General features: G+C 40.2%; 4 protein-coding genes and 1 long non-coding RNA gene across 10 annotated transcripts; 3 read left to right on the plus strand and 2 right to left on the minus strand.

Annotated features, from left to right (window-relative positions):
* The first annotated feature begins 1,989 nt into the window (after positions 1 to 1,989).
* On the plus strand, positions 1,990 to 7,643 carry LOC122401614. 2 transcript variants are annotated; one of them, XM_043403853.1, is made up of 3 exons: positions 3,865 to 4,304; positions 5,071 to 5,214; positions 6,351 to 7,643. In XM_043403853.1, the coding sequence occupies exons 1-3, from the start codon at positions 4,197 to 4,199 to the stop codon at positions 6,633 to 6,635; spliced, it is 537 nt and encodes a 178-aa protein (XP_043259788.1). In that variant the 5' UTR covers positions 3,865 to 4,196; the 3' UTR covers positions 6,636 to 7,643. The 2 variants fall into 2 exon arrangements, with proteins under 2 accessions (XP_043259796.1, XP_043259788.1); XM_043403861.1 differs by lacking the exons at positions 3,865 to 4,304; positions 5,071 to 5,214 and adding an exon at positions 1,990 to 2,480 and having other exon boundaries at positions 6,351 to 7,641.
* LOC122401630 lies at positions 6,501 to 8,136 on the minus strand. Its single transcript, XR_006259449.1, has 3 exons — positions 7,875 to 8,136; positions 7,674 to 7,798; positions 6,501 to 6,629 (listed from the first exon to the last, which is right to left on the minus strand). It is a non-coding gene; the product is annotated as an uncharacterized LOC122401630 (long non-coding RNA).
* A 3,094-nt stretch (positions 8,137 to 11,230) lies between these two features.
* Positions 11,231 to 20,750, plus strand: LOC122401568. Its single transcript, XM_043403786.1, has 14 exons — positions 11,231 to 11,562; positions 12,676 to 13,095; positions 13,346 to 13,381; positions 13,490 to 13,564; positions 13,624 to 13,656; positions 13,748 to 14,275; positions 14,334 to 14,673; positions 14,981 to 15,422; positions 15,516 to 15,669; positions 19,379 to 19,878; positions 19,969 to 20,089; positions 20,155 to 20,343; positions 20,406 to 20,491; positions 20,573 to 20,750. The coding sequence occupies exons 1-14, from the start codon at positions 11,505 to 11,507 to the stop codon at positions 20,678 to 20,680; spliced, it is 3,090 nt and encodes a 1,029-aa protein (XP_043259721.1). The 5' UTR covers positions 11,231 to 11,504; the 3' UTR covers positions 20,681 to 20,750.
* On the plus strand, positions 17,366 to 19,079 carry LOC122401605 (probable 2-oxoglutarate dehydrogenase E1 component DHKTD1, mitochondrial). The gene is made up of 6 exons (XM_043403841.1): positions 17,366 to 17,500; positions 17,632 to 17,851; positions 17,959 to 18,308; positions 18,393 to 18,614; positions 18,686 to 18,843; positions 18,916 to 19,079. Exons 2-6 carry the CDS (start codon positions 17,725 to 17,727, stop codon positions 18,950 to 18,952), a joined length of 894 nt encoding a protein of 297 aa, XP_043259776.1. The 5' UTR covers positions 17,366 to 17,500; positions 17,632 to 17,724; the 3' UTR covers positions 18,953 to 19,079.
* A 94-nt stretch (positions 20,751 to 20,844) lies between the features above and the next one.
* On the minus strand, positions 20,845 to 24,698 carry LOC122401576 (NAD-dependent protein deacetylase sirtuin-2). Of its 5 annotated transcripts, none has more exons than XM_043403798.1 (6): positions 23,797 to 23,916; positions 23,349 to 23,585; positions 22,904 to 23,260; positions 22,651 to 22,846; positions 22,366 to 22,561; positions 20,845 to 22,285 (listed from the first exon to the last, which is right to left on the minus strand). In XM_043403798.1, the coding sequence occupies exons 1-6, from the start codon at positions 23,870 to 23,872 to the stop codon at positions 22,217 to 22,219; spliced, it is 1,131 nt and encodes a 376-aa protein (XP_043259733.1). In that variant the 5' UTR covers positions 23,873 to 23,916; the 3' UTR covers positions 20,845 to 22,216. The 5 variants fall into 5 exon arrangements, with proteins under 5 accessions (XP_043259733.1, XP_043259748.1, XP_043259743.1 ...); XM_043403813.1 differs by lacking the exon at positions 23,797 to 23,916 and adding an exon at positions 24,155 to 24,378 and having other exon boundaries at positions 20,850 to 22,285; XM_043403808.1 differs by lacking the exon at positions 23,797 to 23,916 and adding an exon at positions 24,428 to 24,698 and having other exon boundaries at positions 20,851 to 22,285.
* Between the last annotated feature and the right edge of the window lie 455 nt (positions 24,699 to 25,153).

The following is a 25,153-nucleotide window of genomic DNA, read 5'->3' on the forward strand; positions in this document are numbered from 1 at the left end:
GCATTGACCCTGCTTTAAACCTAAATTGAACTTAATTCTCTTTAAAATGCACCGAGAATAGTTTTCAAGGATAGGAACAGCGGACATAACCTCGACTGGCGACATCTAGTCATCTGTCGATCCACGAATCAACCGAAACAGGTTTAGTATTTTCACAGAATAATGATCGAATATTAATCGTGCAATACCTTAAAATCGTTCTCTGTCTCATCGTTCGATCATCACTGTTGCTAGAATTAATATCGTATGAGATAAATTCGTCGATGTCGACTTCGAAGTGTCTGGAAAAGTGCAAGATAAGAGCCCAATTTCCGTCGTACCAACGACACAAGGATTTTAATCGTCAATTCCTTTCTTCAAAGGTGTCCATTTCTGGTTCTGGAAGTTATGCCCTTGCAAACAAACGTTAAAATAACTCTAAACACAAACTGGACAAGTTCTTATGGAAAAGTGATCTCGGCAAAATTGCTTAATCTTGAAACATACTGTAATTTGTATGATTTTGAACAAATTTGACATGGGTGTAGCATTGGAGATATTTGTTCAGAATCGTACAAATTACAATACATTTAAAAACGAAGCAACTTCACCGGGGTCGTTTAATCGTGAGGCGTCCTTTCTGATCTATCGTTACCTAAGTGACATCTGGTAGTCGTAAACAATATTACTCCACAGTTATCGACATCTGCTTCATTTATTCAAAATATGTTATCTTCTGGAAAATAAAGATTATCTTCAACTAGAATATTCAAAAAATTGTTAAATAATAAGCTGCCACGGCTCTATAAATAATTCTAATAAATCACGATTCTAATAGAATACACTTTCGTTGCAGGGAAACTTGGCTTCGATATTCCGTAAATCCTCGGTCAGCGACAGATAAGACAGAGTTTCGAAACGAGGAGATATCAGCCACGTTCACCGACTTCATAATCGAGAAATAAATATTTATTCGATGTTTAAAGCGAAACTATTTAATTATTTATTTTCGTAACGATTATGATTTATTTGAAATTGCGTACACTCCCAAGTTATAAGTGTACACTTGATTTAAACGTTGTCAATATTTGAACTATCGTAACCTCGTGAAAAGACGTCGTACAATAATTTTTCTAAAGTCGTTTTAAAGACTGAACCTTTTACTTTCACATTCCTAGGTCGAATTTTCTCGAAGATCCATTCGCACGTAGAAGCGAATGAAAGAATTTTTTGGAAACTTTTTTTGTGTACGTGTACAACTTTGCGTACCGATTGTAATAAAGTCTCCTGTACAATAAGAAAAGTGGGGCGCGCATTCGCGGCATTCAATTTACCGTGGCATTTGCTGCAGCAGAAATTTCGAGATCCCGTTACTCTATTATGTTGGAACTCACTGCGTAGAATGCGGTTGCCGACTTTGCAAATGTCAAACGATACGAGTCGTACCGCTGCGAATCCTGAAATTTCAAAAGAAAGTCCCAGTTAATCGCGCGAACCAATAAAATGTCACGAGAACAATAGATCAAGCTTATCGAAAATAAAATTACACGACGTTCTCTGTCTATAGTTTGGTTCCTTCTCTCCATAGTTATTCAGAATGGGAAAGGGTAAGGCGAATCATGACCAAACACAGGCAACGAGTGACCTGTAAAAGGATTTGTTTGAAACTGGAACAGTCAGATTCCGCGACTCGACATTTCATGAAGAATTCTGATGGCAATTCTTCCATCGGTTGCAATGCAAGCGCCAGTTAGAATTGAACGCGTGACATTACGAAGATCTGCACATTGTATATAAAACGAAGAATTGTAAAACGTACCCTATATTTTGTTCTATTTAAAATAACCAACGAATTAAAATGTAAACGGAATAAAAATTTTCAAGCGGTAGCGAGGAATCGGGCTGTACAGTTTTAAACAGTACATATTTAGAAAAGCGACGTCGAACGTTTTACCATTTCTTTCGTCGTTGTAGCGACGAGCGTAACGTGGTCGAGTACCAACAATCGGAGTTGAAAGTGTTCGTACGAATCTTGCCGCTATCTACTCGCACTTCATTAGTTGTTGACCGCGCACCGTCGCGTACGCTTCAAAACTTTCGCTCGACGGTCAGTCGCATAGATGCAACTGCACCTTGCAGACCCGTGACGGTCCGTCTCCTATTATTCCACCGTTCACCGCGTATTCGATCGTCGTCTCTCGCTCGTCTTTCGCAGCTTTATTGTTAAAAACATCGACAGTTCGAAACGACCAAGGTGTTTCAGCGATGAATCTTGGATACAAGTAAGGTGCACGATCGCACGGAATTTCGTTCGACTTCGATCGAGACCAATCGTCGAGAGTCGAAACAGATAAAAATAAGTGGTACGTCGACAGATGTGATCGTTCAATGATTCTTTGGATGATCACGATGACAATGCGGTGACCAGTAAAGGTGAAAGAATGCCATCCAGCATGAGGTGCTTCAAGAGCTTCTTTCAACATACTTGGCATCCACAACAAGTGAGAATCTGTCTTTCTGTTAACCGATCTATTCGACCCTATAAAAGAAATATCGTTCGTTATTTATATTGTTCATAAACGAGACGGTAATGGAACAAAGTGTTTATACAAAATTTATTATAATAATTACGTAGGACTGTGTTCGAAGCAGCGGTTAGAGAAACGCGTTTTCTAGATTCCGTTAACGGAGTCACATTCATTATCGAAATTTACTGTAAATCACATCCCGTTGACTGTACGCGTCACAAGTTTTCCAAATCGTGGTCTTTCGCCTTGCTCTTTTACGGTTTTTATCGTTGTGCGACCTTGCCAACGCGCCGTTACTAATCGCGGATACGAGAGAGATAATCACGACTCGTTCCAGCCACTTCTCGCGAATAGAAGATCTACCGAACGATCTCAATAATGTCTTCGTATTGCATCGTTCCAATGTATTTTATCTACATACATGTATAAATCTTACAGCTCTTCGATTATTTACGTTTCCTGTTTCGATTCAAAGAATCACCGCATGACAAAGCTCGATTGGTTTCTCGTTAACTAAATCGTAAAGTCACGTTTTCGTGGCTCTTATATTTCGGAGGAAAATAAATGCGGCGACGTTCCGTTCATCCAACTCTATGTATATTTATTAACAGGGAAAAACATCGACGCATATGCGACGCGCTCGACGCTCGTAATGGCAGCCTTGAGTCTCTGGCAAAGGCGAGAACTTTCGTTCGTCGATACGCGCGATGTGGACCTTTCGAGACTTTCACCGTCTTGTCGAAATCGCCTTCCTAATTAGACGGGAGTACTTTGAACCCCGAGTCGTTCGAACAAAACACGAGAACAGGCAATTTTTCGTTACCAATACGAACTTATCGCGTCTCGTCGTCGCGTGAACTTTACAACTTTGCCACCGAACAGCTCGATTCGAAGCTCGCGAATAACAGATAATAAAAAGCTGTATGGACGCGGCTTAACGTCGTTCCTCGACGCGATTCAACTTATTCCTGCAAGTTCACGGTGTCACGTTATTCCCGTGGGGTTAAATTTCCATGTGATCGATCGTACCGGACATTCCTATTCCTCAATCTTGGTACCACGGGATATTTAAATTTAATTCATCTTCGAACGACGAACTCTCTGGTTTGTTACCTGCTTCGTGGAACATGAGCCTCGCCAGATTACGCAAGGTATCCTAGTATTGTTATAGCGGCGATCTAGCCGATGCATCCTTGAAACCTGTTGCGTATCCGGTTGCATAACGATTCCTATGTTTCATCCTCCGCGATACCTGTAACAAAAATTCATCGTATTATTTTTCATTTTCAATACATTCTCTTTTCCACGAGTAGAAGAACTTTAAATATAATTATTAATGTTCGATAACCAGAGTGACTGTGTAACGGAAGTTGTAGTTAGATCTATTGTAAATGAATTTGCGATTGCGTTGCATTGAACGCGCGAAAGTGACCGGTTCGATCAAAGAGATGCATCGCGCCTCTTACAAACGATCCGTGAAGAGATTAAAATGCAACGACGACATTCACACGGGAGCAACTATTCGATAATGAAAGATCAGAGGTCGGGGCTGATAATGTCTGACAATGGGTCCGGCCCGTCGTAACTGGTCAGTTCCCGCAGCGTCGTACGCGAGTAAACTACGAACTTACGACCAAAAATCACGCGAGTCCAATTAACGTATTCGATCAACAAAACACTTTCGATAGTATGATAAGCCAGTGTCGCGTCGTCGCAGACACCCGATCTACGTCCATTGAAACTACAAATAACGACGGAAATCGTCACAGCAGGAAGTATGGATACTTGTTCAATAACGTGAGTTCATGGCGAACACTTTCTTTCTGTTTTTTTTTTTATTTTATTTTTTTCTCGAGACTCGCGAATATATTCGTCGACTTCCTGTTTCCGACCGGACGTTCCGTTTACGGTCAACGCGACCTCCCTCGTCGCGCGACACATCGCGAATAAAAGAAACAAAATCGTTCACTGGACATTGTGCCTGCGTGAACGAATAACGCGACAGCTATTTACGCCTAAGTGCTCGTAGAAATAACCCTCGCGTTAAAATCGGACCCGGGGTTCATGAATCATTGACCCGATCAATTCCGACGCGACCTTCCGCGCACCGGTGATTCAGAGCAGAGTCTGGAACGAATCGTGTTTGTTTCGCCTGAGATTTTTCACTCGCGACTAGTTTCCTCCATCGAGGCTCGATCGCGATTACAGAATCCGGCGAAAGTTTTCAATGCTTCGCGTAAGAGCGCCTCGGGTACGAACGACCATAGATTTCGCAATGCTCGCCACTTGGCGAAAAACATATTTCGTATTTTGCATCAAGATTTTTCTACACCGATTGCGAAATTTTCTTTATTTATTCGTACAGCGTACGTTCGGGGAACTAGCGCGTAACCGAGAGCAATGAATGATTTTAAGCGTGTGGTTTATCTCAATTTCATAGAGCGGAGTTTCTCAATAACAAACACATCGAGAACAAGCGTTGATATTAATGCGATTATTATGCAATACCGTTGTTCTATATTCACGCAGTTTATCGGTAGTAATAATTTAATCTCGTTGGCAGATGGTGATAGTGCCATCCCCGGGCTCAATATGGGACTATCCGTATTTGAATCAGGTCACCAGCATGATGGGATTGGTTTACGGGACGGGACCGGACCCGAAACAAGATTTTTTCCCCTCCAAAAGTTGGATTCCAGAATCACACGTAATACTCCCATATCTTCCCCTCATTTTTCCTTTCCGTGGGTTTATTTACACCATCGTTATCGGTATCTATAGTTTCAAATTCCTTTCCTCGCTTCTTCCTGATTTATATATCGATACTCAACTTAAAAATTAGGGGGATACGAATGCACATAATATACGGTAATTTACACGTTTGGTAAATAAGGAAACTGTGGTCGAGGAATTTAGTTCAACCCGGTTTTGTTGGCCGGATTCAAAACCGCATTGAACAGATATATTTCATTCGAATCGAAGAAAGTCCGTTGCGTAATTAACGTCTCCTGTTACGTTTTAAATAAACACGAAACCACTTATCGAGTCAACAAGTGTTTTACTTTAAAAACAATCTTGCCTGAAAGTTTTATCACTTAATAAAAACATAGCGACCATTACGATCTATCGTTCAAAAATTAACCAAAACCAAATAGATTCGCGCTCTTTTATGAAATTAAAAATTTGTAAAACATATACATATGCAAAATATGCACAAAGACTTAGGCGGGGAGTACGCGTATCTGCTAATCCGTGTAACTCGAGGATTATCCGTACCATTTATATTAGCAAGAGCCACGAACCTGTAATTTTACATGATAAATTTCAAGGTTCGTGAGTCATATTTCCCCATTATCTGATAGAGCTTGTATTGTACAAGAATTATGCATAGGATGCTCTGAAAGGTGGGGGGGATAAGATAAATAAAAAACGAGGTCGACAAAAATAAGTACCATCCAGAGATCGGCTCAGTGTAAAGTAATGTGTCACATTCGTCATTTGCGATTCTTCGTTTGGTGTTCCGTAAGATCATAAGGCAAGATCATACACGATAATTCTAACGCTATACCGTTTACATTGTAGCGATTCGTCTATCAAAAGTCATGGAGATGCAAATTACCTGTACGATTATTTCTTGTTTATTGTTCGAGCAAATTATGCCAGCAGCTGACACGCTACCGCTGCTCGGGTCCGTTAAGAAACAGAAACTTTTATCTCTGTTAAATACAAGCTGTTCAAACACGAACAGAACCGCAGACCGATAGACCGCCGACTCGAACGACAACAGAGTTCTACTCGCCGTAATTTTTACCGAAAAAAATCTATTTCTCGTCCCGGTTTCAGATGGAGAGTTCGTCGCGGTTCGAACTGACGAAACCGGAAGTGCAGAGCGCCGACGAAACGGAACTCGGTGAGGTGAAGACGACCAATGTCGCGACGTCGACGCCAGGACAGCCCGGGAATATCCCCTGCAAGAACGGCGGATGCAAGGCCCTGTCCAGCCCCGTGGAATCACGTTTGGAAAGTCCCTGGCATTTTCTCAAGACGATCTTCCTGATCTCGGTGATCGTCGCTCTAGTCATCTGGGTGATCGTCTACACGTTCCTCGCTCAGTACCAAATCCTGTGAAGAACCGAATTGGGACATAACAAGTATGCAAAGTGGAAGGACGCGACGTTCGAATCGAGAGAGAACAAGAAAGGTTTCTACGACTCTCCCTCCATTTCGTTTGGACGAAGAGAAAGAGAAAAGAAGTATCACCATCTACTTGGTATTCTACTTTCGAAATGAATCGATGATACGTCGAAGAGAAATGAAATTTTGCGAGGAATGAAACTGAGACACAGAATGCGGGGTACAATTTTCACGATTTTTCGAGTACGTTAATTTACACAACTTCGTGAAAAAACATAAATTATAAAGAAGTGACGATAGACCCCGTTTTGTACATTCGATCAAATCTTTAACAGACTCTACGATGTCGCAATTGTATTATAATAATATTGTAAATATATTTATACACGAGACCAATGTTTATACTGTACGCTAGAATAGTTTTAAACGTTTTCCTTGTACATACGGGAAATTAGAGAAACGTTTAATCTCATGAGGAAAATGATATTCGAGCGTTTAGTATTGATAATTTTATTATATGTATATGATCCTTTTCTATTAACTGTTTGTAATATAACCAAATAAAGTGTCACAGCATGCTAAATGATTTTTCAATACTGATCTCCGATCGACGGACGGCTGCGAAATGATCAACGTTTCAAATAAATTTTAAGATAAACTCGATAACGCAACGTTGCGAGACATCGCGATAAAATCAAATAAATTTTCTTATCAAGTTGTGTTAAATTAACGTGTGTATCGCGGGAGTCACGGATGGCAATTACAACGACAGTTTCGACCGATAAACCGTCATTACGGATCATTGGCCTTCTCTTGCATAACCGGCAACGATTTACGATACTAATTGTTCTGTTAAAAATGATGGATCGCGATAATCTCTCGCGAACAATAGCCTGAACTTTGCTGGAAGTTGTCCGCGAGAATATATGACGCTCTGAGACAAAACGTGTTTTCGCAAGCGACGCGTCATAGGACAAACACGATGAGAATCTGATGGCAGAAATTTTATGCGCTAAAAGGCGAAGGACGAACCGATCGTTGATGCTCGAGAACATCGAAGGCTGCATTTCACACCTGACACGCAACTCCATCAGCCTTGAAGACAGTTTTTTATGCACGTCCCTTGGCGTCTGACTCGCGAATCGTTCGTGGGACTTCTGTAAAATGTTTACAAAGGTAAGAAACGGAAAAGAGTAATATCTTCCAACGCGAACGTGGACGTTTATTACTTACTAGCCATTACGGAGAATGCTTCCTTCAAAGAGACACGCTGTTCTTTCGAAATAATTTGGATGTCGAAAGCACGGCTGCTTCTCCTGAAACAGAAAATTTTTATCAATAACAGCGATTCTTCTTTGCGTTTTCGCGAACGTTCGTCTAATCTATGCATTTTTCGCAGCACAAGAGATAAATCGAACAATTCTTTGTCCGAAAGAAACAAAGGTCAACGTCCGTTTAGTCCAGTTTCGTGGTAGATGCATCGAAGGAAACACCGACCCGGCAATCTGAAGCAGGAAAAGGAGAAGAAGATTCCGCGATACTTGCAGAGCTTCCTGTCTCAAGTGCGAGACCCTGAGCGCAGGATCTCCGGAAGGAAGGATCCCGGAAAGAGTATAATAGCAATCACTAAAATTCCATTTACAATAACGATCTGATATTAAATGGAAACTATGCACAGGCGACGATGCGACAACGGAAGACGCGAGGATAAGTGGTGCAACGAGCAAAGTAGCCACGGATTCGAAGATCAAATCGCAAGGACCGGATAAGAGAATCGTGGCCATCGGGCTCGCGACGTTCGACGCCCCAGGAACCTCGAAAACCGAAACGAACGAGAAATCATTCGAGCCTGTACGAGTAAACTCGAAACACATCCAAGAGAAATCCACGCAAATGCGTCAAAATTTGAGCACGCAAAGACTAAACGAAAACGAAGAAAACGACGATGTAATTAAACGTGACTATGATCGTAAATTAATCGTTATTTCCGTGGATCTAACGGAGCTTATTATGTTTCAGTATTCTCTGGCGGATGAGCCTCAGAACAGAACGAAGTACATACTGATCGGTTGGGACAACTTCCGTTCGAAGTTGATGGTTGTTCTAGTGATTCTGTTCATCCTATGGGCAGCCATTTATTTCCCTTCGATCGGAAGTTGAAACTCCGCGGGGCTCGCTGAAGCTCGATGAAGAAAGAGAACTGGTCTCTCCCCGTGATCGTTTCTAACGCGATTATTCATGAAACGCAATGTGAATATAAATAAACCAGTGGGTCTATAACGCAAAAGTGTAATCGCTCTGGCAATGTTTGATAATCCGGGCATGATCCGCAAGTATTAAGTCACGAACTTGTTCTGCAGTGTGAATTCGTAATTGCGTGTAAATATGTATGTATATACGGCATTGTAAGAATGTTAGATATCCATTATTCTCAAATAAATAGATTGTTCTCCTAATTTAATTCGTGACAATGTTTCTGCGTGAACATTCCCAAATATTTCGAGATAAGATAGTATCAATTTGTAATTTGAAAACCCCTATGGAAATGTAGAAGTCCTACTTGACATCACGTAATAGATGAATTAATAAACATTCGAAGAGATATCTATTAAATCGACACTATCAAGATCTATTTATATCAGGGAACGGAATTAAACAGTTATTAATAAAACTTAGCATTGTTTAACATTACGACGCAATAGTTTGAACAATTTTTTAACAATATGTAACATATGAATAATGAAAGGGCCTACCAGTTGGCGTAAATATTAATTTTTCATGAAATAATTTGCCGGCTGATCAAACTGATGGTTAAGAAGGCTGACGCAGCTCTTCCCACTCTTCCGCCATCATGTAAAAAACTCACATGTGACCACTGCGACCGAAAGTTCTCATTGTCTCGCTGGGGGGAGAAGGACCTCCTGGACTACTGTGGAGACCTCTAGTGATCACTGCTAACCACTGCTGACCACTACTGACCACTACTGACCAGTTGACCAGTGGTGAGCATACGATGACCAATAGTGACCAGTTGCTGACCAGTGATGAGAGATGCTTAAATCTCCTCTCTCTCTCTTATTTTTCTGATTTTAAATGTACCGGTTTATTTTTGACTATTGTTTGATGGAATATTGGGTTTGTTTAATTTATCCGTACTTGATTCGATACTGTGGATGTTTCCTCCATTTTTAACATATAATGAGATGTTCCATTGACCAGTCCTTCTATTATTTGGTCTATTTTTGCGTTATGGCTTTGAAGGGAAATGATTCTGAATGTAATATGTTCTCCACTCGTTTATAGCTTCTGGTTCCAAATTCTTTCTTGAACTCATATCTGTCCCTCTATTAAACGAAATAATTGCTTGGTACCACTAATTCAGAAGATAGAAGGAGCTTCGTTTTCAACTATCTTCCAAATTTTAGTTCCAACTCAGCTTAAACTTCGACGTTAATTTTAAGTCTCTATTCTAACTGCGTGTCCTGCCAAGTAATTATTTAACAAGTAGCTTCTCGTTCACTCGTCCCTCGTCAATTCGATCACCACTGCTTCCATGTAGAAAGCAAGTGATCGGCCGTTTAGCTGGTTCAAAGGGTCAGTTGCCGTCCTCTGGTGAGACGACCCAAGAGAAAGAGGATCAGGGACTGTTCCTGTCTACGGTAGCCCCGACACATGCTCCCTCTCTTTGTCAGTCATCCCGAGTTGGGTTCAGCTGGCTCCCAACAGGATGCTTGGGGGAAATGGGGAACCTCTGCGTCGATTCTCTTCCCCTCCGATCGGACTCGCTAAGAGGCAACGAACTGACTCTTTGGACTCGCTATTCGGTTCGCGTATCTCGTTCCCTGCACCTACTGCATTTTGCAGTAGCGCGTCGCGACTCCCTCAATTTAACTTCATCCCCTTTAAACGAAATAACTGCTTGGCAGAAGTGAACCAGAAGATCTCTCTGGTTTATTAATCTAGCTTCTAATAATGTAAAAGGGAAATCAATGGAACTTGGATTCCATCTATCTCTCTTTGGGTCTCCACTCGCAGCAACCTCCACGTGGTGAGACCTGGTAATCGGTATTACTCACGATGAAGAACTTCTTCGTGGGTAACACCGAGCTAATGGCTGCGAATTTGAAATTGTTTCTTAAGATGTAAGAGAAAATTACAGTTCCCAAAATGATGTTTTCCTCTCAATAAAATAATAATACTTTGATTATTAAAAAAACTTATAGAAACGTTCACACAGTTGTTTGAGAGAGTAACCAGTTATACGTTGAGAGCACAGATGGTAAAAGCGATTATTTAACTTTTTTATATCCCGTCTGTGTCCCTACTTGAATTCTATTCTCGATCGATCATTACCGTCCGGCTATCCTTCGGACATTTATCATCAGTCCAGTCTAGATACACGGAGAATGTATCATGGTACGCGTATTGGGGTTTACCGACGAGTATCAGAGTCGCTGTAGCCTTTCTGTGAAAGGAAGTCACTTTATATGCATCCACTTAAGTTAAACGTTATATATTACCGTCGGTCGGATGCGGGAACGATCGGGCTGGGGAATCGACCATGAAGTCAAGATCAGGGGCTGACATCACTCTTCCAAGAAGATCGCCGCTGATTTTTGTTAGTATTAAATGGCCGTGTGACCGTGCAACGACCTTAACACACGGTCGAGTAAACGTGCCAATGGGAATCCAGGAGGTTAGAAGGAAAGTGTAATCGCCTGAAGGCGGACTCGAGCCAGCGGAGGCCTCAGTTCGTCTTAAAACGCCTACGTCGTAACAACGCTCTCGATTCAATTGCGTCAACGATCAAGATCGCGTCGATCCTGTTCTAGGACGCAACGCAGGTGCTCGAACCGGGCCATTATGGAGATCAAAAACGTGTCGGTGTTCCTAGTTATACTCGGGCTGTCTCTGATCGTCGGTAAGTGGATCATTTTCTGTCTATCTTCGTTATTTCCTGAAAATGTACGATTTACATTACTTTGAATTCAATGCATCGTCGGTGAAACAGGATAAACGCAATTATTAGAGTCTTCGATAAGTGTCTCAGATTTTTTTAAGGTCTAGAATAATACAAAATTAGTTACCTCGTTCAAAAAAAATATAGTTGCCTTTGAATACAGATAAACTGACCATTATTGTAAATCGTAATGCATTATTTTTCTTAGTCCTGCAACGGAAAAGATTGTTCGTTGTTGTAATCTGCGACGATGTCGAAACATAGAATTTAGAATGAATTTCGAAAGTAACTTTTCCTTCTGTGTAATGAGGAGCGTCGTTGCAATAGTCCTATTAAATAAATCACGACTGTTGCAAATTGAACAGGAAAGAAAAGTCAAACGCGATCGAAACTTTCATTTTCTTCTGGTTCGAACCGCGAACCTGAGCAACGCAAATATTTACATCTTGCGAAAGCGTAATAAATATGAAAAATTCTAATGTAGATTAATGTTGCAAATGCATTGCACGACATTAGAATGTTTAAAAAGAATGTACGATATCTTGTATCGAGTTCTAAATATTCTACAGTATTTATCCGTTCTTTTGCACATCAACAAGGTTATCGTGAGTTCATGCCCGCTCGCAATTCTGCGAACATTCAGCGACTACGAAAACAGAACCGCGGGTTTTTTTAAACTGTTTGGAATTCACGAGACGTCGCGTCATGGAAGCAGCGAACAAAAGAAGCTACGTCAAAATACTTAGCAGCATACTTTTTTTCAATAAAGCAATTTTTATCGGCACTATCTATTCTCCGAAGTGGAACGAATGCGTTATTATTCGACCTAATTGTTCGATAACTTGAGCGAACGACCACGTCTGATCTCCCATTAGGAGACGCAGACGCTTCTCGATACAATTTTACATTGCTATACTTCGTATGTATTTCTAGTCTGGAATATTTCCACATTTTTTCTAACTCAACTAAATACTTGTTATGCTCTTTGCTCGAAAAAATGTCTATAAAATTAGAGACTGACTCGATAATTAATTTATAATTAATCAGCTACCTAAATGTTTAATGCCGTTTTAGCTGACGTCGAGGCAGGATGGAAGTTTTGGAAAAAGAAGGACAAAGACGTGACCACTACGACAGCTATCCCAAGCACAGTTGCTACCCCGTCAACTAGCAAACCACAAAGTGGCCCGCCTAGTGTAGGATCGGCTGTACTCGGCGCGGGTGATCCTGGTTTGGCGATCGGCGTCACTTCGACCGGACAAAATATCAGAAACAACGCACGGCCTGGTAAACCAAATCCAGGAACAGAGGTTGGTCTCGATATTCCAGTGCCGAAACCAGGCAAACCGGGAGTCGGTGGTAACGCTGGACAAGGCTACAGAGACTGGGCGGCGGATCTCACGGGAGCTGGAGAACCAGGAAGACAATCGCCAACTCTACCTAAGCAAGGACCAGCATTGAGCAATGGCGGTAAATTGACAAACATTCTTAAACGTAAAATTATTATTTTAAAATATGTTAGGTTGCGTAACAAGTCCGTTCGCGTCGACGGCGGTGCTTTGATATTTTATAATAAACATTGACTGCATAACCCGACGATCAATGACGAAAGATACTGTTCACATCTGGATACAATAAAAGCAATCATAGGAAACAAATGGCCATACATGTTTAACAAGAAAAACTTATTACGCAACCTAATAGAACAACAAAAGTATTTCATTAAATGTGATGGAATTTATAGATTTCAGACCGGGATCACCGCAGCCACAAACACCAGGTATGCGTTTCTAGTTCCTCGCAAGAATTAGACTAAGAGTACTAGAAAGCAGAATTAATGAACGATTTCCTTCATTTAATGAAAATTTATTAACCTTCCGTATCTCAGGCGCTAAACCAATCCCGGGTTCAGTTACACCTGCACCTCGACCTCAACCACAACAACCTCAGCCGCAATCACCAGGTGAGAACCGATAGATCCCTGTTACAACGGAAAAATTATAAATAAAAATTCTATTTCAGGTTCGAGACCCTCTTCGCCTTCTGGATCACCAGGCAAGTAAAATTGTTAAAAGAAAATCAATATCCAAATGATAGAAGGTTCAAGTATTCTTGATTTTTCGAATTCTGATATTTCTCGCACCAGGACAGTTGCCACCGTACTCTAATCAACCTGGTACAACGGCCCGACCTCTACCTAGACCAGGAGGTCCTGGTTCGTTAGATAGACCTGGGTCACCAGGAGGTCCTGGTTCGCTAGACAGACCTGGATCGCTAGGAGGTCCTGGTTCGTTAGATAGACCTGGATCGCCAGGTAGACCTGGTTCACTAGACAGACCTGGATCGCTAGGAGGTCCTGGTTCGTTAGATAGACCTGGATCACCAAGTAGACCTGGTTCACTAGACAGAGCTGGTTCACTAGACAGACCTGGATCGCCAGGAGGTCCTGGTTCGTTAGATAGACCTGGATCACCAGGAAGTCCTGGCTCGTTAGACAGACCTGGATCGCCAGGAAGAACTTGGGCCGACGTTGCTGGCGGTGGTAGCAGACCTAACTCTCCCACACCTTCCCCAAGACAACCAGGATACCCGAATCAACCAGGATCCCCGAATCAACCAGGATATCCGAATCAACCAGGATACCCGAATCAACCAGGGTACCCGAATCAACCAGGTAAGCTACAGGAACAAAAGAAATTGTTACTTGTAAAAGAAGAGACTTCTTATCGCAGGAAGGCCTCAACAAAGACCCCAAACACCTACGCAACCCGGACAATCCAGGCCATCTACGGGAGCGATAGCGGCAGGCGGTGCACTAGCTGCAGGCGGTGCACTAGCTGCAGGTGGTGCACTAGCTGGAGGCGCGGGACAAACAGCAGGAGCTGGAAACTCGAACAAGGTTTACTCGAGCAATCCCACCTACAGCAAAGGAAACGCAATTACTGACGAGGATTTGGAGAAACTCTCCGAGGCTCTGTTTATAAAAGACAACAACAACGCGAACAGACACATAACGCTGAATCTGCAGAAGCAGACGAGTAGCAGCAGTACGACGGACGATGCACCGCAACCGTAAGTTTATTTGTACAATAGGCTTAACGATGCTGAGCATTCCTAATCTACGATGTGTATATGTAATATTTTATTTGAATCTTATGAAAAAAGTAACTATCGCAACAAGTCGAGAGCGATCGTTGGATGTAGACTGACGGTCGAAGACTAACCGATGATTTGTCTGTAGAGGAATCCTGGATTCCCTGGAATCCTAGTTTCTCGTGCTTATACCTGGATTACCTGGAATAAATTCATTGTTGTATTCAATATGGTAATTTAAAATGCTTGTAATATTTTTAATACCTTTCTGAACACCAATTCGCAGGTTGTTCACGATAAACGCGGAAGCGTTCCAAGGACCCACGGTGCAGAAAGTTATATCGATCTACGACAACTATCAACCGGATACAAACGTGAACGAGCACATCAGCCCGTTACAAAGACAAGAAGAGAGTCTTCTGGTGGACACGTTCCTCAGTACGAACGTAATGTCCGCAGCCATGCGATTCCTGGCGGACAAAGGGCACGTTCGCAAGGACTACTACGAGTACAAGGACACGTTAAGGAAGATATGGTTCAACCTGTTCTCCCGTGGACAAGGGAAGATCGGTAGCTCCGGATTCGAGCACGTTTTTATGGCTGAACTTAAGAACGCGGCCACGGGCACCGAAGTGGTCGGTTTGCACAATTGGATCTACTATAGCAAGGAGGAGATGAGCGGAAAGGCAGACTACAATGGCTATTTGAAGAAAGTTGACCTAGGAGACGTAAGTTACTTTGTTTAATTCTACGCGCAAATAGCGAACGATGAAAAGAAAATACGTTTGACGAAATTATTGCATGCCGTTTCTGATTTATAGAAAGCTTCCATCGTAAAAATACGCACGAAGTATAGCGGATACGATAAACCAGTAACAACCATATTCGTGGGTACCTCGCCCGAGCTGGAAATGTCACTGTACACGGTTTGTTTCTATGCACGACCGGACGGCAGCTGTCCAGTGTCACTGGGAGGCACCAAGTTCAACATCGTCACGCATAAGTTCAAGTACAGAGGAAACGACCTCGTAGGAACTGCGTACGCCGACATATAAATCGTTTGCACGCATATTTGCTGACGAAGCACGTCGTAATTGTGCCTATATCTATAAAAGAAAGAGTAATAAAGAAATGACATCGACGATCGGCATCGATCTGAAACGAAACAACCATGTAATCTTATGTGTTTTTCGCAGCATTGAATTTTCGGTAATATTTCTTGTCGAGCATAACTTTTCACGCTGTAAAACCGTTCGATCGATTCTACTTGGCCATATAAAATGTTTTATGTCAATAAAAAGAAATCAAATACACTGTTTTCAAACACATTCATAAAGTCAGTTTGTGTTCGATTCGTGCAACGTGGCTTGATGTTTGGCATTATTCGGGCACAGACAATCTCGAATAAACAGATAACGTTGGATAATGCGATCGATGGAGGGAGTAGATGTAATAAACTAATCGACGTATCGCGATGAGAGACTTGTTAGTAGGTCCGCAGATTTATCAACGAACGCGAGAATGTATGCGACTTTACGAACTTTTCGTAAATATAAACACCCACGTTTTCGGTGGATAAATGATCATCCGGCTTCGGAATCCATTGTTTATCGATCGAGCATCTCTGTGCGATTCTATCACAGTGAAAATGGTGTGTATGGATATAAACCGAGGGTACAGCGATCCTTCGAAGGTATTTTACGCTTGAATTTTCCAACCACATAATAATACGTTGATAAAAAATAATAAATTACTGAAATTTGATACGATATCAACGAGGAAAGCTAACAAATTAGTTCCATAATTACGGTTTAATGTTTCACGACAGGAATTCCCGCGCGGTGTCGCCACAGCTACCAGCATTTGTCGTACACGCGTATTCAAATACGAAAAGAACACACGTTTTAATACAATAATTGGTTAATACCTTGCTAGAATGTTCGAGTTTCGGTATTCGTATCTCGTGCAGGCAGATATGAACCAAAATCACACTAATCACGACACTATCATCGCGAAATAACTACATATTCGCAACATCGAACGAAACAACACGCTTTTATCCTCGGCTTCATCTCGCGGAACTGTTCGAGATTCGTGTGAATTCTCGAACGTGGTCGCAACGCGCATGCGCGGTAAATTCAAACTAACACCCGCTAATTTCAACAAACAATAATTTTGATTAACAACAATAACGATATCTATAATCATTACATTGAACGATTAACTAAAAATTGAGGAGTTAACCTAGACGATAACCGATTATTCCATTTTACGAATCTAATTTCCATGTTTACGACAAAGATCTACATTGCGATTATTGTTATCGCACGGTAAAGAATTAAAAAATATTTATATCACGACGAAACGATTTGACGTGCTAATACAACGTGACGATAACACATGTAACACGAACAATTTTTATTAAATTACAATATGTATTCTTTGTATACTATATAAATACGAATAAATAGAAATTTTACCCTTAACACCTCTTATTGTTATTCTTCTATTTTTAGTGCCGAGAAAGTACCTAGAAACACGTTCGAAAAACAGTAATTTTTATCGATTTGTTACCGCCTACAGACAATTTGGTCATAAACAAGCTAATATAGATCCTATCTCGCCAAAGGAACCGTTACCATTGGCAGAGTTAAGTCCAGAAAAATTCGGATTGCATTTAAGAGACAGGGTATCCTTTCAAGGAATCTTATCGACCGAAAAACAGGAAGGAACGGTAGAAGAAGCTTTAGAATTTCTGAAGAGCACATACAGTAGCACAATAGGGCTCGAATTTAGCTACTTGGAGGTACTACATAGAAAAACATACGATTAAAAATATTAAATTATCGAAACTGTTCGAAATGACCACCGCAGGATCAAAGAATTTTGTTAACTAATTCACATCGTGCTCGTTGCATGTCAACAATCTCTACACAGACTGAAGAAGAGAGGGAATGGTTCGCGGAAACCGCGGAAAAACGCGTGGCGGATTCCTTGTCGGACGAGACGCGATCGGCCATCGCGACGGAGATGCTGAAAAGTCAAGCTTTCGATAATTTTTTGGCCATAAAATTCGTCAGCCTGAAAAGATACGGATGCGAGGGCGCCGAGAGTATGCTGGCCTTCTTCCACGAATTTTTTAAACTATGCGCACACGGTAAACGAAAACGGAACAGAATTTTAAGAGCCACGCCATCAACTTGCAATGTTCGTTGAACGCTTGCTCGCTGAACGATACAAAATCTAAGGTCTTGTTATTTGCAGACGATTTAAAGTGCGTGGTGCTCTGTATGCCTCATCGAGGTCGACTGAATTTTCTCACGGGCATGCTGAATTTCCCGCCGGAAAAGCTGTTTCGAAAGCTGCGGGGATTATCCGAATTCCCGGACGGCGTAAACGCCACGGGCGACGTGATCAGTCATTTGGTGTCCTCCATCGACCTCGACGTCGACGAGAAAGATCTCCACGTGACGGTGTTGCGAAACCCGTCGCATTTGGAGGCTGTGAATCCGGTTTCAATGGGAAAAACACGAGGCACGATGCAAGCCGTTAAGGACGGGGCTTACAACGACGACGGAAACGCGCGATGGAGCGACAAAGTGTTAAACATCCAAGTAAAATCTCATTCGGATAAAGAGGGAATCCGTACCGAATACTATTAATTTAAACAAAACCAAATGCTGTAACCCTTGTCTCAGGTTCACGGGGACGCGGCGTACGCTGGTCAAGGTGTTAATCAAGAATGTTTGGCCCTATCCGAGGTTCCACACTTCGAGATAGGTGGAACGGTTCACCTAGTGGTCAACAATCAACTAGGCTTTACAACTCCAGCTACCAGGGGTAGATCGTCGAGATATTGCACGGATCTGGCAAAGATGATCTCTGCGCCGGTGCTCCACGTGAACGGAGATGACCCTGAGGTGCATTACACATACCTTTAACTATTCTACCACGCAAAATCGTAAAATGCAGAATCGTTAAATTGTCGCAGATGGTAATTCGAGCCACTAGAATAGCTTTCGAGTACCAACGAAGGTTCAGAAAGGATGTCTTCGTGGATCTAAATTGTTTCAGAAGATGGGGTCACAATGAATTGGACGATCCAGTCATTACGAACCCTGTTACTTATAAAATTATAAAAAATCGCCCGTAAGTACACCTGAGCTACGTTTACGTCTACGATATATAGAAATAATCTTCCAACGCATTCACCTAGATCAGTACCGGACCGATATTTAGAGAAATTAGTAAAGTCTAACGTTCTTTCTACGGAAATGGCTGAAAACATCGTTGATACCCACAACGCCTGGTTAAATCAAGCCTTGAAACAAGTTGATAATTACACTCCGCAACCTTCGTACTTTGCAGGCTTGTGGAGCGAAATGCGGCAAGCCGACGCAAGTGTAACGCAATGGGATACAGGCACAGATTTAAATCTGCTCAGATTCGTTGCTTCGAAGAGTGTCCACGTCGACGATGAAACAGTGAGAGCATACTGCACGTTATATTCAAACTAATCTTTGTTTTCTCGGTACCTGAAGTGTCCAATTTATCATGCGATAGGCAATCCACCCGCAATTGGTGAAAAGTCACGTTCAATCTCGATTGAAGAAAGTGACCGAAGATGAACGTTTGGACTGGGCCACGGCCGAAGCATTAGTCATTGGAACTTTGTTGTATCAAGGCTACAACGTCAGAATAAGTGGCCAAGACGTGGGTCGAGGGACATTTTCCCACAGACACGCCATGCTCGTCGATCAGTCGACAGGAGGCATACACGTCCCTCTGAACTCGATGATCGAGGATCAAACTGGAAAATTAGAGTTGGCAAACAGTATTCTGTCGGAGGAGGCGGTTCTTGGCTACGAATACGGTATGAGCATAGCTTCACCGACCACGTTGACCATTTGGGAAGCGCAGTTTGGTGATTTCTTTAACGGAGCACAGATCATCATCGACACGTTTGTGAGCAGCGGGGAGGCAAAATGGATGTTGAGCAGCGGACTTACGGTACTTCTACCGCATGGCTACGACGGCGCTGGGCCTGAACACAGCTCTTGCAGGCTCGAGAGATTTTTACAACTCACGAGCAGCATGGAGAACAAGCCCGACGGCGATGATATTAATATGCACATTGTGAACCCTACAAATCCAGCACAATACTTTCATGTATTAAGAAGACAAGTGAGATCAGAAGCTTTTAGTTATGAATGATCCTTAAATAATGTTTTAGATATTGTTACAACTTACTCTATTGCCTTTTGCTCTTTATAGATGGTAAGGAATTTCCGTAAACCTTTGATAATAGTGGCTCCAAAAATATTATTACGCCATCCTGCTGCGACATCGTCGCTGAAAGACATGGGACCAGACACTAAGTTTGAGAACATTCTAGGTATGTTGAGTGTAAAAGACAATGATTTATAATTGAAATTTACGATATAAATGATGTTCTAACAGGAGATGAAAAAGTTGTGGAGTCGGATGTGGATAAGGTGATCTTAGTGAGCGGCAAGCACTATTACGCTCTTGATAATCACAGAGACAGCACGAAACTGAAAAACGTGGCAATTGTTAGATTAGAGAGCTTATGTCCCTTCCCAATTCATGAACTATTGCAAGAAATCAATAGATATAAACGCGCAAAGAGTAAGAGCGAAAATTAAATGTTTTATCATGACGTGAAATCGTAATCTAAATATTTCTTTCAGCTTTTATTTGGAGTCAAGAGGAACCGCAAAATATGGGAGCGTGGAACTTCGTTAAGCCCCGTTTTGAGAATTTATGCGGCAAACCAGTATGTAGACATTAATTCATACGAAAGTTCAATTAACTAATGTCTATGCTGGGTTTATAAAAACGAAATTATGATTTGCAGTTGAAGTATTGCGGTCGTATGCCTATGGCTGCACCGGCTGGCGGTGAAGGAAAATTACATCAACAAGAAGCTCACGAAGTTGTCGTTAAACCGTTTAGTATACAATGACTTTGTTTTTTAACTAGCTTTTCATACAATAACTATTTTAAATGAAAAATAATTTAGAAGATGTCATTGTACACTATTTTATTTGTACACACAATTCAATTGCCATGATCACATTCGTTTGTATAACATTATTATACACTATATTATGGAATAAATTGTTTACATGGTCCTGAGTAATAGATATTATACTACGTCGATATAACATCGGTATGCTACCAAATGCTATTGTTTGAAAAATATAAATTAAAGAATTATGCTATTATCATTAATTTTATGCAATTTTCTCTATTTTCTCCTAAAACTTCGATGGAAGAAATACAGGTAAAAGCGTGTACTCTTATTATCATTAAACGTTAAATATTCAATATTTTAAACAACATTTTTACAACCGTTTTAAAATAAAATAAAATAGTAACTTTTTATGTAGCTTCATTTCTTTGAAATATAGCGAAGCAATTAAATATAATCATGTTAAATGAACGACTTCACCTTACAACAGTACCATTAACCCTTAAGTGGACACTCAATCTTAGTTTAGTTGTAGGGCCCATGGGACCACCGCGGTTTCGCATGTGAATTCATAAAGTCATTTTTCTCTTCCACTTACCATGCAACAGATTCTTTAAAATGTCAATTCTTTTATAGTGTAATACGTTTAGAAATGCATGAAGATATGAGAAATTTGAAAGCTAAAGTAGGTGAGATTATTTTACGACTAATGTCAAACACAGAGTGTACAATGCTTCTTCATTTTAAACAGTCAATACAAATTATTTTTGAATGTTCTTTGCATACATTTTTATTACACTTTTGGCAAATTTGAAAGACACGTATTTTTATTAAACACAAATGACAACTTGAACATTTCTTATTAGTTCTGTTGATGGATCAGAAATAGTACTTTCTTCAACAGCACTTATAGTATGCTTTACTGTTTTATTACGTATATTCTCATATATTTACGATTGATAGATAAGACTGATAGATAAAATTACTAAATAAATTTTTTATAACTAGTCGTTCTTTTGGTCAACCTGTTGAAAGACCGCTCCCTCGCGGATTTTGATGGGCCTGAAATATGTTATAAAGATATTTTGGACAACTTTTTCCTATACGTATAATAGGTGATCGAATTCAGTGTAATGATACCGAAAGTTTTTCGCAAATATCTTGGAAAGTGAAGTCGATCATTTATTATATGTATAGGAAAAAGTTGTACAAAATATTGTCCTTTGCAACACATTTCAAGCCGGTCAAACTTTGTGGGAGAATGGTCTTTTGATAAGTACACCACTCTTTCGTCACACGTATAAAACTTACCCGAAAGTCCAACAACTGAATTATTTTACTTAACGTTCATTTTTACAAAATTGATAAATGGAAATCAACTTTTCTTTAAAGCATTTAAAACATAATGAGCTAATGGAGGATTTCATAAATTTTCAAATAATTACATTGACATGTATTAAAGAATTATTAGTTTAAACTTACGGAGGGCTGCAGCGGCCCTAATAATCCACTTAAGGGTTAATGTAATCAATCCTTGCTGGTACCTTCTGCATCCAATCGTTCGTGTTCTTTCTTCATCAGATCGGTCAATTCGTCCTGAAAAAACCCAGATTTAAATACGATTTAGTTTTAATTTCTGAATCGTGTCAGGTAATAAATCAATAAGCGAAACGTACAGCCCAACCCAATTTTTCAGCTAACAATTGACAACCAGCATCGCAATCGCCTAACCAGGTGATATCGCATCCACCTTGAAAGGCTCGCTGGTTAAAAACCGAGTCCTCTCGCAATCCTAGAAGTCGTGATAGACAATCACGATTCAAACCCACTTTTTCCTTGTTGATAAGTAAACGCGGACAATTAGAACGCACCCTTGAGGAAAAGAACAAAATTGTAATTGAACCAAAAATCTGCAAACTAGACTAAATGATTTTATGATCCATTGTTGACATACTATTCACCTGTGTACCAAGGATGCAAAAGGTTGGACAACCAAACTAGATCCCATAATTATTAAAAGATCTGCTTGTCCGAAATCACGATCAATAAGATAATGAAAACGTTCGGATAACATTTCTCCAAAAAATACTATATCTGGTTTTACTACACCCTCGTCACATTCTTCGCATTTTGGTATGGTATTATCCATAATTTTCTCTGTAAATAAATATTACAATATAGACCGCGCGACCATTATAATCGTCGTGTTTTCACCTTTCATCCATGTAAACGTATATGGTGCTCGACACTTGAGACAGTGTCCAGTATGAAACGTTCCATGAGCTTCTACTAATTTCTCTGAAGGTAAGCCAGCCAATCTCTCTAAAGTATCAATATTTTGTGTATAATGTCGCAAAAGCAAGCCTTTCTCCCATAAAAGACGAATAAAATAATGGGAAAGTGTAGGCTTAATGCCTTCAGGCATCAATTCTCGTGCAAGCTTAAAAAATGGTTCTGGATTTTCCATGAAGTAATTCAATTCGAAAATAGCTTGAGGATGAGGCAAATTATATTTATCTAAATTGTGATAAAGGCCACTAGATGGTGATCGGAAATCAGGAATTCCTGCAGCTGCAAATATTAAACAATTATATATTTTAGAACATGTTTGTAAAACAAGAGAACAAGAACAAACTTAATAATATTTATAAAAACTTACATGTGGAGATGCCAGCTCCAGCCATGGTAATAACTTTAAGGTTTTCATTTTCTTTTATATATTCTGCTACTCCATCTACGCTAAGTTCAGGAATTACTTTTCGCTTTGAATGATCCAAGTAATCTTTAAAAAGTCTTAACTTTTCTGCTAAATATTTAGGAATCTTCTCCATATCTGACTCTTCCGCTTCCTCTGGTTTTGACGCACTATGTGCTGCTTCGTCATCAGGTTTCTTCTCTAATATAAATAAGGAAATTACATTTTTATTAATACTTAATTTAAAATATAATGGAAAAGAATATATCTGTTAAACGTTTATACATAAAAAATGTTTTGTTTTTATTAGTCCCAAACAATGTAACATGCATTTGCTAACAATTTACAATATTAGATTCTGTGAAAAAATATTCCTGCAAATCATTCAAAAGAATAAATATATTGTACTGACTTGAATAAAAAATACATCTTTGAACGTACGTATAAACGTAACGACGAATTAAAAACATATTAGCTTGTAAATACATAGTGATTTTACGATTGTAATCTAACCCATCAGTTCGTATACGTGATTCAGCAATTACATGAAAATATGTGCTAATTCGATGATTGAAAAACTCCTAAATTATGACGAACAATACCTAAATATCTTCTTTCTTTCTTTCTTTCTTCGCTATATTTTTTTGGGTGCAATATCAGCTCTATCTACTTGGTACTAAATATCTTAATTCACTTAACTATTTTATTTAATTACTAAAATTCAGTGCTTCTATGGATGACAGTTAACCTCCGCCACATAATTGTATTACCTTCAGTCATCTTATAACACCATGTATTTGTATATTATAAAGGAAACACAAATGTTTATAGGAATAGAAAATTCGAAGGAGAAACTCTACAATCTATTATTTCGTAAGAACTTTATATTCCAAGTAACCAAACAATTTTTATGAAACAGAATAAAAAAAAAGATTTCTCCTTTCGGTATTGTAACGAACAAAATGCATGGAGCAAATCTGAACGATATAAGAGAAAAATAGAACTTTCCCAATGTAAACGATTGTCAATATATAAAAAATTACCCTTTTCCATGTCATCGCTGTGTTCAGACATATTTTTAAATTTGTAGGTACGATATTTTCGAACGATTTGGAAGAAAATTTATGTGATAATTATAAACGTAGCACTGGAGCCACTTGATTAATAAGTTACTTATATATTCGCTTTAACGTTCGATTAAAACAGGTATCGAATAACTCGCATTCGATTAAATATTTTATACATATGTATAACGAAAATTTAATTCATGAAGCATGTAAGTGTGGCCAGATTTGGCATAATTGAGTGCATCGACGGCGACACTAGTAACGACGAATTTCCTTAGCGTTTAACGGAGTGGTGGGGAAAGCCGATATATCCTATCGCACGAGCCACATGTTACGTGTGGTCAGCGCTTCACGCAACTTCGGAAAATCGATAAAGAACGTGAATGGGAGCCTTCGCGAATAATATAATTTTATTCGTGTTGAAAGAGACCAGAGTGGTCTCTTTTGACAGCTGTCCTTGAAAGATCTCTTTAAACTAGGCGCCACTCTTCTCGCTTGACCATTTTCGATCTTGATTAAATGTAAATCTTCAATGAAATTCCTCGTCTCTCTTCTCGCTCCGTCTTGCTTGGTAATTGAACGATGTTTCCCGCGGGCGCACCAGGGGGCTCGATTTTTATACACTTATTGAGACGACTGTCGACCAATCGGAGCCTAACTGGCTGCTGATTGGCTCAGAGGCTGCTGTTGATAGCTATGACC

The sequence above is a fragment of the Colletes gigas genome, unplaced genomic scaffold (genome assembly GCF_013123115.1).
Source record: "Colletes gigas isolate AHSC1104 unplaced genomic scaffold, ASM1312311v1 Colletes_gigas_Sc00002, whole genome shotgun sequence".
Lineage (NCBI taxonomy): Eukaryota > Metazoa > Arthropoda > Insecta > Hymenoptera > Colletidae > Colletes > Colletes gigas.

Coding starts and splice junctions, on each gene's coding strand:
- LOC122401568 (XM_043403786.1), top strand. CDS start 11,505: ATGGAGATCAAAAACGTGTCGGTGTTCCTAGTTATACTCGGGCTGTCT. Junction 13,657..13,747: donor TTCGCCTTCTGGATCACCAG/GCAAGTAAAATT, acceptor TTCTCGCACCAG/GACAGTTGCCACCGTACTCT. Junction 20,344..20,405: donor TAGATATAAACGCGCAAAGA/GTAAGAGCGAAA, acceptor TATTTCTTTCAG/CTTTTATTTGGAGTCAAGAG.
- LOC122401576 (XM_043403798.1), bottom strand. CDS start 23,872: ATGTATTTACAAGCTAATATGTTTTTAATTCGTCGTTACGTTTATACG. Junction 22,847..22,903: donor TACGTTTACATGGATGAAAG/GTGAAAACACGA, acceptor ATTTATTTACAG/AGAAAATTATGGATAATACC. Junction 22,562..22,650: donor TTTGCATCCTTGGTACACAG/GTGAATAGTATG, acceptor CTTTTCCTCAAG/GGTGCGTTCTAATTGTCCGC.
- LOC122401605 (XM_043403841.1), top strand. CDS start 17,725: ATGCTGAAAAGTCAAGCTTTCGATAATTTTTTGGCCATAAAATTCGTC. Junction 18,309..18,392: donor ACAAAGTGTTAAACATCCAA/GTAAAATCTCAT, acceptor CCCTTGTCTCAG/GTTCACGGGGACGCGGCGTA. Junction 18,615..18,685: donor TGAACGGAGATGACCCTGAG/GTGCATTACACA, acceptor AAATTGTCGCAG/ATGGTAATTCGAGCCACTAG.
- LOC122401614 (XM_043403853.1), top strand. CDS start 4,197: ATGATAAGCCAGTGTCGCGTCGTCGCAGACACCCGATCTACGTCCATT. Junction 4,305..5,070: donor ATGGATACTTGTTCAATAAC/GTGAGTTCATGG, acceptor TCTCGTTGGCAG/ATGGTGATAGTGCCATCCCC. Junction 5,215..6,350: donor GTTGGATTCCAGAATCACAC/GTAATACTCCCA, acceptor TCCCGGTTTCAG/ATGGAGAGTTCGTCGCGGTT.